The sequence below is a fragment of the Epinephelus fuscoguttatus genome, linkage group LG18 (genome assembly GCF_011397635.1).
Source record: "Epinephelus fuscoguttatus linkage group LG18, E.fuscoguttatus.final_Chr_v1".
In the NCBI taxonomy this organism is placed as follows: domain Eukaryota; kingdom Metazoa; phylum Chordata; class Actinopteri; order Perciformes; family Serranidae; genus Epinephelus; species Epinephelus fuscoguttatus.
Genome location: NC_064769.1, coordinates 2,184,677 through 2,201,906, shown reverse-complemented (window position 1 = coordinate 2,201,906; position 17,230 = coordinate 2,184,677). Strand labels below are relative to the sequence as shown.

General features: G+C 42.6%; 1 protein-coding gene across 1 annotated transcript in view; it reads right to left on the bottom strand.

Moving 5' to 3' along the window:
- Nucleotides 1–2,294: 2,294 nt before the first annotated feature.
- crb2a (crumbs cell polarity complex component 2a) overlaps nt 2,295–17,230 on the bottom strand; it is a 130,633-nt gene continuing 115,697 nt past the window's right edge. The window contains exons 12-13 of the mRNA XM_049603990.1: nt 4,050–4,176; nt 2,295–3,836 (exon numbers count right to left, since the gene is read on the bottom strand). Coding sequence (XP_049459947.1) covers nt 3,615–3,836; nt 4,050–4,176 — 349 coding nt within the window. The 3' untranslated portion in view covers nt 2,295–3,614. The remainder of the gene's footprint in view (nt 3,837–4,049; nt 4,177–17,230) is intronic.

The following is a 17,230-nucleotide window of genomic DNA, read 5'->3' as shown; positions in this document are numbered from 1 at the left end:
CCGGCTCGTAGTGGTGTCTCATTCTGGTAACGTTTCATCTCTTCTTCAAAAAGGGTAGGCAGGGAGGCAGCAAGTGCAACACTCTCTCCCCGTCTCCCCGAACAGGTCACACATCGCGGACAGCGCAGTGGGTGGTGTTGGCACAGCGGCTCCTCCATCTACGCCTCTCCCTCCGTCGCTGTGTCCCTGCGTACCTGAGGTAATTGTCCGGGACCCTTTTACAGAAGGTAAAAGTCGCAGCAATCTTTACTGACATTGTGCGGTAATGATTACTGACATGGAACATTTGGACGGGACTAAAATCTCTGGTAATTATTACTTTACCCCACGTACCTATGTAAAACTAATCCCATCCGACTAGGGCTTAACCCTTTCCCCTCTGTTTGTCTCAGTTCTCATGACCCTCCCACCTCAAACCTTGTTCTTCTCCTCTCTTCCATCTCAGCAGACCACAAATGGCTCAGCCGCTAGCACCACTGCCTCACAACAAGATGCTCCTGGATATGAACCCTAGGGGACTACACAGCACAGAGCTTATCAAGAAGTGTCCGTCACCTTGAGTCTCGACCCCCACAGGTTCATAAACACTCCAGCTTCACCACTACTCCATCTATCCCCACAAACTCGACCCCGCTTTGACCCCCACCTCCATCATCCCATCATACACAACCCTGACCTGACCAACTTTTTGGGTCCTGTTCATCCCCTGACAAACAACCCTCTTTTTATCCCTCCCTTTGACCCCATCATCTCATCAAACTTGACCTGCTAATTTATAGAATGTAAAATGCAACAGGCTTGTGCTAATAATATTAGCATATTCTATTTGTTTGGAAAACGTGTTTAGTACAAGACAGATATTTTGTTGGTGAACCTTGTGAGTTGTAATGAAGCCAAATTTTGTGATGTGACCTTTGTTAAATGTGTTGTCCCTGACTTCAGGAAATCTTCGCTAGTCGCTAGCCTAATTGTAAAATGTAAAATGCCATAGGCTTGTGCTAATAACATTAGCATGTTGTATTTGTGTGGAAAATGTGTTCATAATACATTTTATTTAGAGAGCGCTTTTACATTAGTTAAAAACTATCATAAAATAGACTACAATAAAATACACAAAACATCATTCACATTTTAAAAGCCATTTTGAAAAGATGTGTTTTGGTTCGTGATTTGAAGTGGGAGAGGTCAGTGCAGTCTCGAGTGTGTTTGGAGAGAGTGTTCCAGAGGAAGGGGGCAGCTATGGAGAAGGCTCTGTATAATAAAGCTGATTTGTGTGCTTGAGTTTGAAATGGTCACTATTAAGTTTTATGTTTAATGTATGTTTAAAGGGATAGTGCACCCAAAAATGAAAATTCAGCCATTATCTACTCACCCATATGCCGATGGAGGCCCTGGTGAAGTTTTAGAGTCCTCACATCCCTTGCGGAGATCGGCGGGGGCAGCGGCCAGCACACCTAATGGCAGACGGCGCCCCAGACTAACATCCAAGAACACAAAATTGAATCCACAAAGTATCTCCATACTGCTCATCCGTAGTGATCCAAATGTGCTGCAGCCCCGACATAAAAAGTTGTTTTGAAAAACGTCATATGAACTCTGTCTTTAGCTTCACGATAGCCTGTAGCTCTGACTGTGCTCCGCGTTCACATGTGCGCGCTTGCGCGTGACCAGCAAAAGCATGAGCTTTGCTCACCCGTGTTTACATCACGTGACACGTGCACCGCATGGGGAGACAGCAGTAACCACAGAGCTAAAAGATAATTTGCACTACGGTCTTTTAGCAAAGGACAGCCCAACATGTCTGAAGACTTTGAAATTGAGGAGGAACAGCATTTCTTTGTTGAGCCGTATTTGTTTGAGCCCGAGTATACGGACGGAACTCAGGCTACTGGACTAAGCAGCCGCCGCAGCTCATGAGCCTAACCCTCAGCCAGCCGCAGAATACCAGAGTCGAGCACTGGAAACCTGGCGGTGTAGTTGTTTCAAATGGAAAGCAATGCCAACGGACGAGGAAAGTCTTTGCTGCTCAGACTGGGAATTGGCGAGTTTTGTGTTCTTGGACGTTAGTCTGGGGGTGCCGTCTGCCATTAGGTGTGCTAGATTGGTTGCGCCGATCTCCGCAAGGGATGTGAGGACTCTAAAACTTCACCAGGGCCTCCATCGGCATATGGGTGAGTAGATAATGGCTGAATTTTCATTTTTGGGTGCACTATCCCTTTACGGTGTGTTTTAGGTTAACAGCACTTAACAGCACTTCACAAAAACCCCACCTCCATCTAGTGTTTTCGAGTTGTAACTGCAGAGTGACACACCACTGCACAAGTATAAATGTTGACAACAGCATAGGCTGTGCATAGAGCTGATGCACAAGTATAAATTCGCCTTTACATTTCTGGGGAGATGCACGTCAGGCTACAGTTTAGGTACGGTGTCGATTTGATGCAGAAATATAAATCCTGCTTTACAGTGTGACAGCAGTGCCAATTTTACAGCTGAGAACACTGCAGATGTCATTTTGTGTATTTTTTTTTGAGTTTCAAGGGTTATGAAGCTGCTCTCCAATCCTACATTCCAATGCACTCTGTAGCATCCTGGTTAGCTGTTCTAAAGCATAGTAATGCTTTATGTGATGCTCTTAATCCTACTTTCTACCTTATGAAAATTATGCAGGCGTGTATGCTGTGAAAACAGTCTAAGTTTAGCTGATGTTGGAGGAGTAAGCTGCAACCAGCCACAGTTTTGTGAACATTAGGGGTTCACTGAGATAAACAGATGGTGGGGAGGACACAACAAGATGATAAAGATGAATTCAAAGAGCTGTGGGGTGGGATGTTTCCATCTCTTCAGTGGAAGCTTGTGTGGTGTTTAACTGAGTCACATGCCTCATGTGCATCATCATTTGTGAACCAAGTCTGTTTTCAGCATTTTTACACTTTTTTTTTGTGCACAAATTAAATCATCACCAAGGCCAACATTACTAGTAAAACTGGAAAAATTACATATTCTGATCACTCCAATAAAGTTTTAGAGCCAGTACGTAGTGGTCAATACAGCAACTGCAGCCTAAGAGCCCTGTGTATTGGCTGGACTGTGCTGGATGCTGCTAACATCTAATGGTAATGCTTTCCAACTAATGCAACCCAGTCTCCAGCAGCACAACTGTGCCATGGTCTTTTGACTATTCAAACAACAGAGGCCATTTTCCATAGTTTTTGTGCTTTTGTGGTGGTCAGCTGTCATAATGCCATGATTCTGGAAAGAGAGCCCTTTAGTTGTCCTCTATGTACTAGTTGGAGTTACTTTTAAATTGGTTAAGGCTCTGCCACAGACAAACTACAATGTGTAGAGTTATACAACACAGGGACATGGGGCTTGTTCCTCAGATATCCTTTGTCAGAAACACAGCACCTAGACGGTGAACACATTTTATGAAATGAAGTAACGTACAGAGCAGTAGCACTGGGTCAGTACCTGGTCACCACCAGGAGGGGGCTTCCTACAACATATGCCATTGAGTTCAGCCCAGGTGTTCAAAGGGTCTTTGAGTCTTATAGTGTGTACCTGCCTGTGGTGCTCAGATCACCTCAAACACCCATCTGTCCTCAGCCTTTGTGTCAGATGAGTCTCTCCTCTGGTGGGACTTTGAGCATGCTGTCCATCTCCAGCCGAGCTCCAGCCACCTCCTGAGTGCTTGGGCTGTATGCACCCTCTGACTGGCGCTTCTTCCTCGCCGTGAGCACCATGAAGGTCAAGCCGATGATCAGTATCAACATGCAGAAGCAGAGGAGCGGGATGGCTACCACCAGCCAGGGGATTCCTTGTTTATGGGCTTGTTTCTGCAAAAACACAGAAGGCAGAGATTGTGAAGATGTGGTGCTTTAGTCATCTGAAAATATAAACTACATGTGTGTGAAGACAGTTCATATCTGCTTAAACATTTCACAGATACTAATAAAATATGTTATAGGTATTGGAAGTTTGTTATATGCTGCTCAGCAACAAGTGACCTGTATGTATGAAACTAAAGAAGAAAACTGTAACAAACATACATTAGTGTCACAGATTGGACCGCTGTAGCCAGGTGGACATTCACACACAAACATGTTGAATCGATCTAAACAGGAACCACCGTTTCGACAGGGGTTTGACTGACACTCATCAATCTCCGATTCACACCTGCAAGACAGAAAACACATGACTGCACATGGAGAGGCGAAATATTTTAGGCCACTTAGAACATTTCTAAAGACATTTATGTTAGGAAACAAATTAACCAGCAGCGAGTAGACGGCTTGTTTGTTTGTACACGTTTTCGTCGATTAATGTGTTTTAATATGCTTTTAGCTGAGTGCCGTTTTAAGTTTTTGAGTCAATCAATCAATTTCAATCAATTTTATTTATAAAGTCCAATATCACAAATCACAGTTTGCCTCGCAGGGCTTTACAGCATACGACATCCCTCTGTCCTTTGGACCCTCGCAGCGGATAATAACTCCCCCCAAAAAAACCTTTAATGGGGGAAAAAAATGGTAGAAACCTCAGGAAGAGCAACTGAGGAGGGATCCCTCTTCCAGGACGGACAGACGTAAAATAGATGTCGTACAGAACGGATCAACATGATAAATTAACAGTAATCCGTATGACAAAATAAGACAGAAAGAGAGACAGAGACAGAGACAGAGACAGAGAGATGCAGGACAGACAGTAATGACAGTAGCTTATAACAACACTAATGAAAGTAATAATATTATAATAATAATAACGGCTATTGTGGTACAATACATTGAAAGTATGTATTAATATATGATAGTATACATATGTGCCAACAATCATGTCTATAAAAACACGGCAGCAGCACAACCACACGTCACACTATCCAGGCACCGTTGCAATATAAGTTAACCTGCGAGACAGTGGAGCACAAAGGCTCCGGAGAAGAAGCCAAGTTAGGGACATGCAGTATGGCCGACTTAGCAAGATGTGACATGGGTGTTAGCAAAAGGGAGAGAGAGAGAGAAGGAGAGAAGGTGCCCGGTGTATTATAGGAGGTCCCCCGGCAGACTAGGCCTAAGTCAGCCTAACTAGGTACAGGGCAAGCCTGAGCCGGCTCTAACTATAAGCTTTATCAAAGAGGAAAGTCTTAAGTCTAGTCTTAAATGTGGAGACGGTGTGCCTCCCAGACCGCAACAAGAAGATGACTCCACAGTAGAGGAGCCTGATAGCTGAAGGCTCTGGCTCCTGATCTACTTTTGGTACCTTTAGGGACCACAAGTAACCCTGCATTTTCAGAGCGCAGTGTTCTGGTGGGATAACATGGCTCTATGAGCTCTCTAAGATATGACGGAGCCTGGTCATTTAGAGCTTTATAAGTTAAAGCTAAAGTTGGTAATCCTGTTCAGAAACACTTTTTGTTATACTGGGTGAAATGGTCCTTCCATCCTGAGAGTAGTCAATACATAAGGTGTTCAGAAAAAGGAACGGAAAAATTCTACCTCTGTGGCAGCTGCAGGCCTGTAAAAACTCTGACCAATCCCTGCCTTTCGGTGTGAGTGGAAAGAACCAATCAGATGCCTTCATGTCTCGTCTTGCCCAAGCCCCCCTCTGTCCCTCCCTCCTCACTCATCACGTGTCACCGTTGCCGGAAATATTCAGCACACTCCTCAGCAGAAATACCGAATTAGCAGGAGAATAAGTTTGCTAAACAATGGCAGAGAAAAAGTACCACTCCCAGCGTTACTTGTAACGGCTCGCCCCGCTAAACATGCTAAGAAAAGAAAGTCGGAGGCAGAAAAGGCTGCAAAGAAAAAGGCTTTGGATAAAGGGACGAGAGGACAAACCAGAGTCAACATCGGTGCAGCTTTTGAACGGTGAAGACAACTGAGGGAGGTGAAGGGCCTGAAAAGTGATACAGAGGTTGCTGTCTTTCTGTTGGACAGGTAATTATTTGTTTTGCTTCGGGGGGATTAGTTATTTTCATGAAATATGTAACGTTAGCCAACTTAGCCACTTTTGTAGCTCGTATTAGCCCAATGCTAACATTAGCTTCTCTGTCGGTGTACTGCAGGATGCGCGTTCAAGTTTGTGGGGGGCGTGGCTTTAGACGGAGCACTAACAGGAGGGGGAAGAGGGGTGGGAGCTTAGAGGAGGTGCCACTTTCAAATCTCGCTAGCTCTCCAACATTACCAACTATAGCTTTAACAGTAGGATTTTAAATTCAGTTCTGGATTTTACAGGGAGCCACTGCAGAGAAGATAAACAGGAGAAATGTGTTCTTGCCTCTTAGTTCCTGTTAGTACACGTGCAGCTGGGTTCTGAATTAGCTGGAGAGTTTTTAAAGACTTACTAGAGCTACCTGATAATAGGAAATTACAGTAATCCAGCCTAGAGGGAACAAAAGCGTGGACCAATTTTTCTGCATCTTTTTGGGTCAGGATAGGCCTAATTTTGGCAATATTACGCAGATGAAAAAACACAGTCCGTGAAGTTTGTTTTAAATGGGAGTTAACAGTCAAATCTTGATCAAATATTACTTAGGTTTCATACAGTAGTGCTAGAGGCCAGAGAAATGCCATCCAGAGAAACTATGTCATCAGATAAAGAGTCTCTGAGTTGTTTGGGGCCAAGAACAATAACTTCAGTTTTGTCTGAATTTAACATCAGGAAATTGAAGCTCATCCAGGTTTTTATGTCTTTAAGGCAATTTTGAAGTTTAGTTAACTGATTAATTTCTTCTGGCTTCATCGATAAATACAATTGTGTATCATCCGCATAGCAATGTAAATTTACAGAGTGATTTCTTATGATGTTACCTAAGGGAAGCATGTATAGAGTGAATAGGATTGGTCCAAGCACAGAACCTTGATTAAAATTAAATGTTCCAGTCGAGCAGAATTTGATGGTCAATTGTGTCAAATGATCTAATTAAGATCTAATTAAACAAGTACAGAGACGAGTCCTTTGTCTGAAGCAATCAGATAAATCATTCAATAAATGAATAAATAAATTATAATCATGGAGAAAATCACACAACTGGTCTGCGACTACTTTCTCAAAGATCTTTGAAAGAAAGGGAAGATTAGATATTGGTCTACAGTTAGCTAACAGCTCTGGATCCAGGGTGGGCTTTTTTTTAGAAGAGGTTTAATTACAGCTACCTTGAAGAACTGTGGTACATAGCCTGTTAATAAATACATATTGATCATGTCTAATAAGTGAGTGTTAACTAAAGGTAAGACTTCCTTAAGTAGCCCAGTTGGGATGGGGTCTAAGAGACACATTGATAATTTAGATGAAGAAATCACTGCGGTCAGTTGTTGAAGAGAAATTGGGGAGAAGCTATCTAAATATATATTAGGTCTTACAGCTGTGTTTGAGGGCAGATGGGTACTATCTGAGGACAAGAGGTCATGAATTTTGCATCTAATAGTTAGCACTGTCCCGATAACCGACCTTGTGCTGGCTGAGTTTGCCGAGCGTATAGCAAGCCCTTTTAACTTTTATCACTACTCTAGCCAGGAGAATCAAGGACTCTGGCTAGATCGAGCTACCGGCCTTAGCTAGGTTTGGCTGACCGGAGCTGACTGGAGCTGGGGCTGTGACAGGAGCCGGGGCCGCCTTGGGGAACTCTGTGTCCAGAGCTTGACAATCCATTCCCGGAATCAATCATGGACTTCTCTGCTCTGTTTCTGGTGTTGATGGTGTTTCATCTAGTCTGGAGCCTAGGACACACGTTAGTGTCTCCTAATCGCCCCACCCGAATCCAATACAGCAGAGAGCTTCTACTCCGCTGGAATGTACAGGACCCACCAGGTGACCTTATTCTGCCTAACCCAGCTGATCTACTGAGACCCAGCTGCCAGGACCCTCCTGGAGGACAGGAGGCCACCATATTTGCCCAGGGAATTCCCCAGATATTTATCACACTCATATCCATCCTAGGACTAATAAAACGCCTGTGAGCAAATACACCAAGTTACAAAGAAATTCCAACTAATCTCCCCGGATGCACTGAACCTCATCCTCGGTGACATGAATCACTGTTCATTGAGTAAAACAATGAGAGACTTTTACCAATATGTCACATGCCCTACAACGAGCAATAAGATCTTAGACCTGTGCTATGGTAATGTCAAAGATGCATATAAATCACTACCCCTCCCGCCTCTGGGTGCATCTGATCACAACTGTGTGCATCTCATTCATGTATATCGCACTGCACTAAAAAGAGGCAAAGTGCAGAACATCCGCACTAAGAACTGGAATGACAACAATGCCTGCCAGACTCTCCAGGGCCTCCTTGATTCCACAGACTAGGAAATGTTTATCGAATTCTCTGCTGACATTGATGATCTGACAGATGTTGTTACAAGTTGGACTCCATACTATGAAAGTATTGTCATCCCTGATAAAAATGTCAAAGTCTATCCTAATTCTAAGCTGTGGGTATCAAAGTCCCTCAAAACACTTCTTCATAAGAAGAATAAAGCTTTTAGGGAGGGGAGCATTTTTTGAAGCGAGTGCTGGCCGGCGTGCAGCTCCGCCGAGCCGTGGTTTCCCAGCGTAGTATGTGCCGTGTGTTCGTTCTCCAGGTTGGCGTGTTGAGCCGAGGTGTGTGTGTGTGTGTGTGTGTGTGTGTCCCTCCGGTTAGCCGCCGCTGCTGCCGTTAGCTTCTAACAGCTAGATTATTGATTTGTGCAGGCTACAGCTGACCACGCAGTTTGCCTGGCGTTAGGCTGCTGTTTTGCCCTGCCTTGCCTCTCACCTTCATAGTTTGTTTTCTTTTTGTTTTACCTGGCTCACTTAGACAGCCGTTCTGCCGCTCTGCCTTCGTCGTTTAGACGCCCTTTTTTTAAAGTAGTGTACAGTAGTTCAAGACTGACCTCAGACTGTGACTCCTTAGTGGGGGGTGGGAAGTTAACACAGTATTGAGGACCTGCTAAATTTATGCATGTAGCATGTTTATTTTTGTTTTTCTTTCATTTTGATTTGAGTTTGCAGTTGTTTTGTATATAGATATTTTGTTTGGTTTCTTTTCTTTCTTTTTGTTTATTTGCGCAGTTGGCCTCAAAAACAGCTAAAGTTGTTGACTCTCTCTTTCTAACTTAACTTTTGAGTCATTGGTACAGATTAATATTGTACCCTTTGGAAATAAAAAGAACTATATAATTGTTTTTTAAAAAAGAGAAATAACTTAATAAAGAAATTATTTTATTGGGAGTAATAAAACTTGTTAAACTTCTTACATCGTGCCTGTATTCATTTGTGTAACTTACCTGTGTATGGGTGATTTTTGGGAAACCCTCTGAGAAATTAAAGTGAAAAGTAGATTCTTTAGGTGCAAGTCCTAAGGTGGCGTTGTTGGTGCTAATTCTCCAGATCTGCGTCTCGCAGTTCAACTGGTATTGCCACATTTGCACCAAGAATAAGAATTCCCATGGGAAAATTGTGCAAGTGGCCTCTAAGGTAGCTGGCATTCAATTGGATAGCCTAGATCACATCTTTAACAGACAGGTGCTCTTGAAAGCTCTGTCTATTCGCTCAGATGATGTTCACCCACACAATTCTGAGTATAGGCTCCTTCCATCCGGCCTTTGCTTGTGTGTCCCACGAGCCACTAAAAACAGGTACAAATACTCTTTTGTTCCTGTCTCTATCCGAGCATTGAATGCTGCTGAAGGAAGGAAGTAATGTCATTCAAAGCTGTGTACGTAGCTGCGGCTGCCGCCGTTGTCTTGAATTATTCATTGATGTTTATTGTTGTTATCATTGTTTATGCTATTTATTGACTGGCACCTTTTCTTGATTGCTCCTTTGAGAGACTGCACTTTACCAGACATTATGGCACTCATTTATCAAACGAACGCACGGCAGAAAACTGTGTGCACGACCATTTCCACGCAAGGCTCGGCATTTATCAATTTGGACGTGAGTGGACGCTACAGTCAAATCTCACGTCAGGTCTCAGCTCGTTTATGCAAGTTTGAGTCAGTGTGGATTTGCGGTGCATCACAGTAATGTAATGCAAGTATAACCTAGGGGCTATTGGCTAAAGGGATATTCAATACAGACAATGGACAACGTTTAGTCATTTAAACATTTTATTCAGGTCTTTTTTTTTAGATTCTTGTTCATTTCTTTTAGCATGTTATTAATTGCCTCAAGCGTGCTAACAACTGAAGCCAGGACCTCTGCCGTGATGATTGCTGGTCTTGACCCAGCACGGGAGGCGGAGGGCACGCACTTGCCCTCGGTTGCCTGGCTTGGTGGGTCTGGCTCAGTGGGACTGCTCTGGGGAGAAGACCTGGACGCCATGCTGTTGGTGCCTGGCTCTGAAACAACATTTAAAGGAAACAATAAAAATGTGTATCTGTGTAACATGTGTAAGCCTATTTATTTGGACAATATTGTACTGTCAGGGTTAAATTAACTGTAATGCAAGAAAAAGGAGGGCTATTAGTTACCATTCTGCTCCGGCTCCGACGCAAGTGCATCTGTGTCTCCACCGCCACTTATGCCAGAGATAGATTCTGACCCAATTAGTGAGGAGATTCTTTCCTCGGTCCCCATCAGGGTCAGGCTGGGGTCTGGTTGGCCTCCTCCAGTCTGCGTGCTGCTGTGCCTAAGGGCAGCAACACACTTTTTTGTTGCCAACTTTAAGTCTGACCACTTTTTCTTGACCTAAACATAAAGAATTGTGACTTGAGCAACTACCAGGCATAGGCTATTAGGCTACGGATGAATAAAAGATTCATTTTTCTATTATCATCATCATTAGGCATAGGCTACTTATTGAGAATTTTATTCAAACCTCAGCCGGAGTCCGTTTGTCAACGGCAACGCTGTTGACTGTCTCTGTGATCTTCTTCCAGACAGCGTTTTTATGGGCTAATGCCAGTTTTTAAACTCCAAAAAGCACATCTTTCTTTACCTCCACCTCAGACGTGAGGGTGTCGATTTCCAGCTCTGAAAAGTTTCTCTTCTTTGCAGTGTTTCTCCTCTCCATGTTGTGACCTCAAAGGACGAGGCCTCTGAACCACGAATATTTAAGGGCGTGACATGCTAATGACGATCAATTTCAGCCGCCGCATTTATCAAGGCCTGATCATTCGTACGCTGGGATTGGTCAGATACGAACGTTTCTTAAATCACACGCGTGTCCTATCGTAAGATGAATTCTGCGCTCAGATCTGCACCCGTTTCCATGCAAGATTCATAAATGAGGGCCTGTGTGTCTTATTGTTACTCTGTGGACTTTACTGGTCACTGTGCCCAGAACTCATATCATATTTATTATTTTTAGATATATTTAGATTTTGAGCTGTGCATGTTACATGTATTGTTCCCATGTTATGCATTGTCTTACCATGTTTTTATGTGTTTGTTGTGCCTCTATGCCACTGCAACCTAATTTGCCCTTTGGGACATTAATAATAAAACTGAACTGAAACTGTAGTCAAGTGTTTGCTACTAAAGTCTTAATTATCTTCTTGCTAGCCACAACAGCTTTGAGACAGCTGGTATTGTTTTCACCTTGTGAGTCAGTGTGTGTATATCTTTATGACCAAATGTGGCCATGGGGGCAGAGTTCTGCACTGAGACGGGTACCAGATGGGTTACCCGCAAAAAGCTGTGTAATACATAAAACGAAAATAATAGTAAAATAGAACTACAGGCAGCAGGTGAGGAAAAAAAATACTTAGAATAAAACAAATGAAAAAGATGTGCAGTATATGTGTATTATTTTTACATCAAAATCACTATTATCAAGTCGCAATTCCTTCTATTTTGAAAGTCAATGACACAAGTCAAACCTTTGACCCCGTCGTCACATTCGTCCCCGATGTGGAGGACTCTACCCATGAAACTTTGCAGCCCAAGGATGAGGAGGCAGCCTACACTGAGTTCAAGACACCCAAGGAGGATCCTTTTGAGGTTTTATAGTAGTGGAAGGAGTGTGCTAAAATGTTTCGTAACCTCCGCACAGTGTTGCACAGAATGTTTTTGCCATCCTTGCTTCGAGAGCAGCCAGTGAAAGTGACCTCTCCTCTGCTCATGGGAGCCCAGCTTCATGTGAGTGACTGTAGCCTGTGTCTGTGTTTAACCACGGGTGTGGGTCGGGTCGCGGGACTTTTATTAACGGGTGTGGGCTTTGACTTGGACATAATAACGGGTTATGGGTCGGTTCTGGTACTGAGCTTTACGAGTATGGGTGGGTGCGGGTTTTCAAAAATGGACCCATGTAGGCCTGGGGGCACCTATTGGAACTACCACAGAGGCCGTTTTGAGTATTTGATGGTCTGTCTGTGGACTGATTTTGTGACAACTATACATCACAAAGGGGCAAGATGCAGTCATGAAAAATGTACAGGTGTGTATGTAAAATCACAGTGAAGGCAGAGTCTCCAGATGGCTCTGGTCTAAGCAAGGGTGTAGGAAGTAGGGAGGGCGCCATTGCCTGCCAACTTTACGCCCTGGCCCACATTTAAGTTGCAGATTGCTGAATCACTGCTGGAATGATCCCATCACAAGATCTCTAGTCATTTTTACACAGAGACTGTGCTATACAATGCTTCAAAGTCCCTTTTTTACACTGTTTTCACATTCTAACAACTTCTTCAGACAGCATGCCGACATCAGGGAAAGAAAAAGGGGCGTGATGGGCATGACATGTAACACAACAGCGTCAGTCTCTAGTATGACATGTAACATACACATCAGCAGCCCTTTATAAACAATAACAATGACATAGTATGGCAATAACAATCATTTACTGTCTCCACTATATGGTGGCTGATCTCGTCTTCTGCTTAGAGGGTAAGGAGCTCCCAGACTTGATTGTTTTTCCAATGCAGACATTTTCAGCAACTGTTCTTCTTTTTTAAGTTAGCTGCTAACTGCTATCAGCTACTTTTTAAATCTCCAACAGTGGGTTGGACGCATAACACGTCTAAACGTCACACCCATGCCTGTCCTGCTAGCTGCCTTACTCATACAGAAAAAGTTTTGGTGTTGTTACTACCTCCACTGCTGGCTTAAACGGGACAGTGAGCAGGGTAAAAGGGGCAATATTTTATAGTGCAGGTGAATGGAATTTAGTTTGTGCTGCACAAAGCAACCTGTCTTTATAAAAGCTGTATCCCTGTGCAGACCTCTCTGTGAAAAAAATTCAGAGTGACTACTTTATCAATTAAATCTCAGACACAGAAATCCCTGGTGTGGAATCTGTCAGGGCAAGAGATAAAATGTGTGTTTTTAATCATCTGAGTGACTTGACCCTTTAAAAAGCCTTCTAAAGACTATCGGTAAAATATAACCCTTATGGTGAAAACTAAGAGATCCTAACTAATTGACACACTCATGTAGTCTCTAATTAGTTTCTTCTGAATATGCTGTTTATCTTTGACACTTTTGCACATGTATTTTCATGTATTTTTCATGTGTATTGTGTTCCTATGGTCCGTATTTCTACTGTGTTTTTCTATATAACTTTGTGACTGTTTAATGGGGTCTTACAAACTTATTGCTTATTCTTATCCTTGTTTTGTTTTTTTTGTTTGATTCTTCTCAGGTTTTAATATGTATTTTAGATAGACATTTTTTGTGATACTTTTCCAAATTACTTGTGTTTTTTATTGTACTGACAGTGCTAACTCCTAAATTACTTTTTAATTCTTGCTATATAGCCCCCTCTTTGTCTTTTGCAGAAATTCTTCTGAGAAAGGTTTTTTTGGCACCTCTTTTTCATGGAGTATTTTCAATAGTTTTTAAGCTTCATTTCTTGGTAGCATTTTTCCCAGTAAGGGTCATAAATATTATATACTAAGAGATTGTTTTAGATGTTTTTTTGTTGTTGGTTTTTTTATGTCTCTATGAAAGTTTCACAGCTCCTTCATAAAAACTATATTTATTGATATCACTGAAATTGAACTGAATTAAAATATCATGCTATTTCTTTGTATTTGTGAATGTTTATGCGCATTCATTCATTTATTCATTTACTGTATGACTCTAGATCCTGTAGCTCCTTATTCATAGTTTTTTTTTGCCATTGTTTCCAGTCCTGGGCATCTATTGTTTCCGGCTGCTCGTGTTCTCCTTGATTGTTAGGAGCACTCTTCCTATTTGTGAGAGGCTAATATTTTGCAGGTCATTCATACACAGATGGATCTTTTCAATTAATCATGTATTCTCTATCCTGATTGTGGTTTGAACCTCATCTCATATTCATTAGATACTCTACTGTGCAATATACAGCCATCTGTGCAATATTATGCTGTCTGTGCAATATTCCTTTAGTGATATTTCTTATTTATAGTTTCTTTTTATCATATTTCTATAGCTGTTGTTTTGCTGCCTTGTTTTTAACTTATACCTTTATTGCACTGAATCTGAGAGCTGCTACCTCAATTTCGTTGTACTTGTACAATGACAATAAAGAGATTCTGATTCTGATTCTGTGTGTATATCATTTGCCATTCGCTACTATTTTGTCATGCTGAAGATGGCTCTTTAGCTGAAATAGGTCCGTGTCTATGTTTTTGCCCATATTGAATAAGTGAATTCTACTATGAATGCCAGTGTTTTGTCTGTTATTAGAGTATAGCCCTTGTTAGAATACCACACAGTGCTATCTACATCTGTCTACTAAAGTGATGGCTTTTTGTTATTCAGGCATGACTGCTGGATGACACCACTAAGGACAAAAGTTACGAGATGAAGGAAGAAGATTGTTTATTGTTTCTCACAGGCTGCATCACCGATATATCTTGACACTTGTTTTGCCACTGGAGCCTTAATTAATAACCACTGTAAGCTGCAGCACAATACTTAGCCCCTATGCTGCCACACGTGAATGGTGGGAAGTTAATTGTTTACTCATGTTGTTAATTAAACCTGTGCTTTTACAGCTGTTAAATGTCAAAAAAGGCTTGAGTTAAACGGTCTTTAGGGCTGTAGGTATGTAGGCACTGCAGTCCATACCACAGGTCTTTGACACTGCTTTGAAACATAATTCCAGTAATCACATTATACTTCATCAGAGTGCTCTCACACCTGTAGTTTGGTTCATTTACTGACGTGCTGACGTACTGCGGTAAGCGTGTTGTGTCATTTCCGCTGTTTCTATGAGAACGTCTCTGTGGTGCTCTAGCAAACTTAGCTAGCCTGCTTTCTGCTTTCTTCCCTTCAGTTGCTTAACATCTAATTCAAGTCTTAACCCAGACTAATTCTGTTTAAGCACTTATAGCTCTCCTCCTTTTTACGACTTTCTTGCTAATCTGTTAGCTGTTGTTTGCACATTATTAGCCTTGTTAGCTACATTAGCTTAACAGTTAGTGATGGCTTCTCCTTCTGCTCTTTCCTGCTCGGTGTGCCAGATGTTTAGCTATGCCTCTGCCTCCTTTAGCGACAGTGGTAACTGTAACAAGTGTAGTTTATTTGCTGCGTTGGAGACAAGGCTCGGTGAATTAGAAGCACGGCTCCGGACCATGGAAAATCACTCGGTAGCTGCGGTAGTTAGCCAGCCCCCTGTAGCCAGTGCGGAGCCACATAGCATAGCCTCTGCTAGTGGTCCCCTGGTAACCCCCGTGCAGCCAGGAGGCTGGGTAACTTTCCAGGAGAAGTGTAGCTCCAAGCCGAAGCCCACAGTTCACCACCAGCCTGTTCATGTTTCTAACCGCTTTTCCCCACTCAGCGGCACGCCCGCTGAGGAGAAAACTCTGATCATTGGCAAATCCCTGGGGCCAGAGCGGGCGACACTGAATCAAATTTAAAACTGCTGGCTAAGGCTAAATGTAGATTTAGTAAGATCGTTATTCACGTCAGCGGCAATGACACGTGGTTACGCCACTCGGAGGTCACTAAAATTAATGTTGCCTCAGTGTGTGAATACGCAAGAACTATGTCGGGCTCTGTAGTTTTCTCTGGACCCCTGCCAAATCTGACCACTGATGACACGTTTAGCTGCATGTAATCATTTAATCGCTGGCTGTCCAGGTGGTGTCCAGCAAATAATGTGGGTTTCGTTAATCATTGGCAAAATTTCTGGGGAAAACCTGGTCTTATTAGGAGAGACGGCATTCATCCCACTTTGGATGGAGCTGCTCTCATATCTAGAAACACTGAACGTTCATTTCAAGCTTTTGTAGTACAACGAATTTCAGAATTGTGCGAGTGTGGCCGGAGAGCGGGTGGCAATGTTTGATGCAGGAAACTCGATATGGACTTGAAAATCAGTTTCGGAGTGGGGGTGGTTCGGAACGGCGGTGTTTTGGAATGGAGGACTGTCCCCGGCTGGGCAGCGCGTCTGCGCTCATCTAGAGCATCATACCTTGATGAAGTGAAAGGAATAAAGATAAAGATAAAATGATAACCCTTTTACTTTTATTATTATTATCTTATTATGCCAACTGAAGAATTAAATTTGTTTATTTGGGTGTTTTAGCTCTTTTCTCTGGAGTGGAAACTGACGCAAATGAGCTCATTAATCAATGAGGGGGAAAACAACATGATTCGACGACTAGTCGGCTAAAGGAAAAATCTGTCAAATCAGATTCGACTATGAAAATTCTTAGTCGGGGACACCCCTACTGACAACCCAGAGTTGAGACCAGGACTCAGAGTCGCAGTCCTACACGCTTCTCTGAGCTTCTTGTACAGTTACCCACCCATAACACCCAAAACAGGAGAATTAAATGCAGACTGTTAAATATCAGGTCTCTAACATCTAAAGCAGTGTTAGTTAACAAATTAATATCAGATAATCATATTGATTTACTCAGCCTCACTGAAACCTGGTTGTGTCAAGATGAATATGTTAGTCTAAATGAATTCACTCCTCCCAGTCATAATAATACCCACATTCCTCAAGGCAGCGGCCGAGGAGGGGGAGTTGCAGCCATTTATGACTCTAATCTGTTAATCAGACCTAAACCTAAACTAGATTATAATTCATTTGAAAGCCTTGTTCTTAGTCTTTTACATCCGACCTAGAAAACCTCACAGCCACTTTTATTTGTTATATTGTACCGTGCTCCTGGCCTGTATTCTGAATTTGTATCTGAATTCTCAGAGGTTTTATCCAGTTAAGTTCTTAAATCAGATAAAGTTATTATTGTAGGCGATTTTAACATTCATGTTGACATTGATAATGACTCCCTGGCTTCCGCGTTTATCTCATTATTAGACTCCATTGGCTTCAGTCAGGGTGTACATGAACCCACTCACTGTTTTA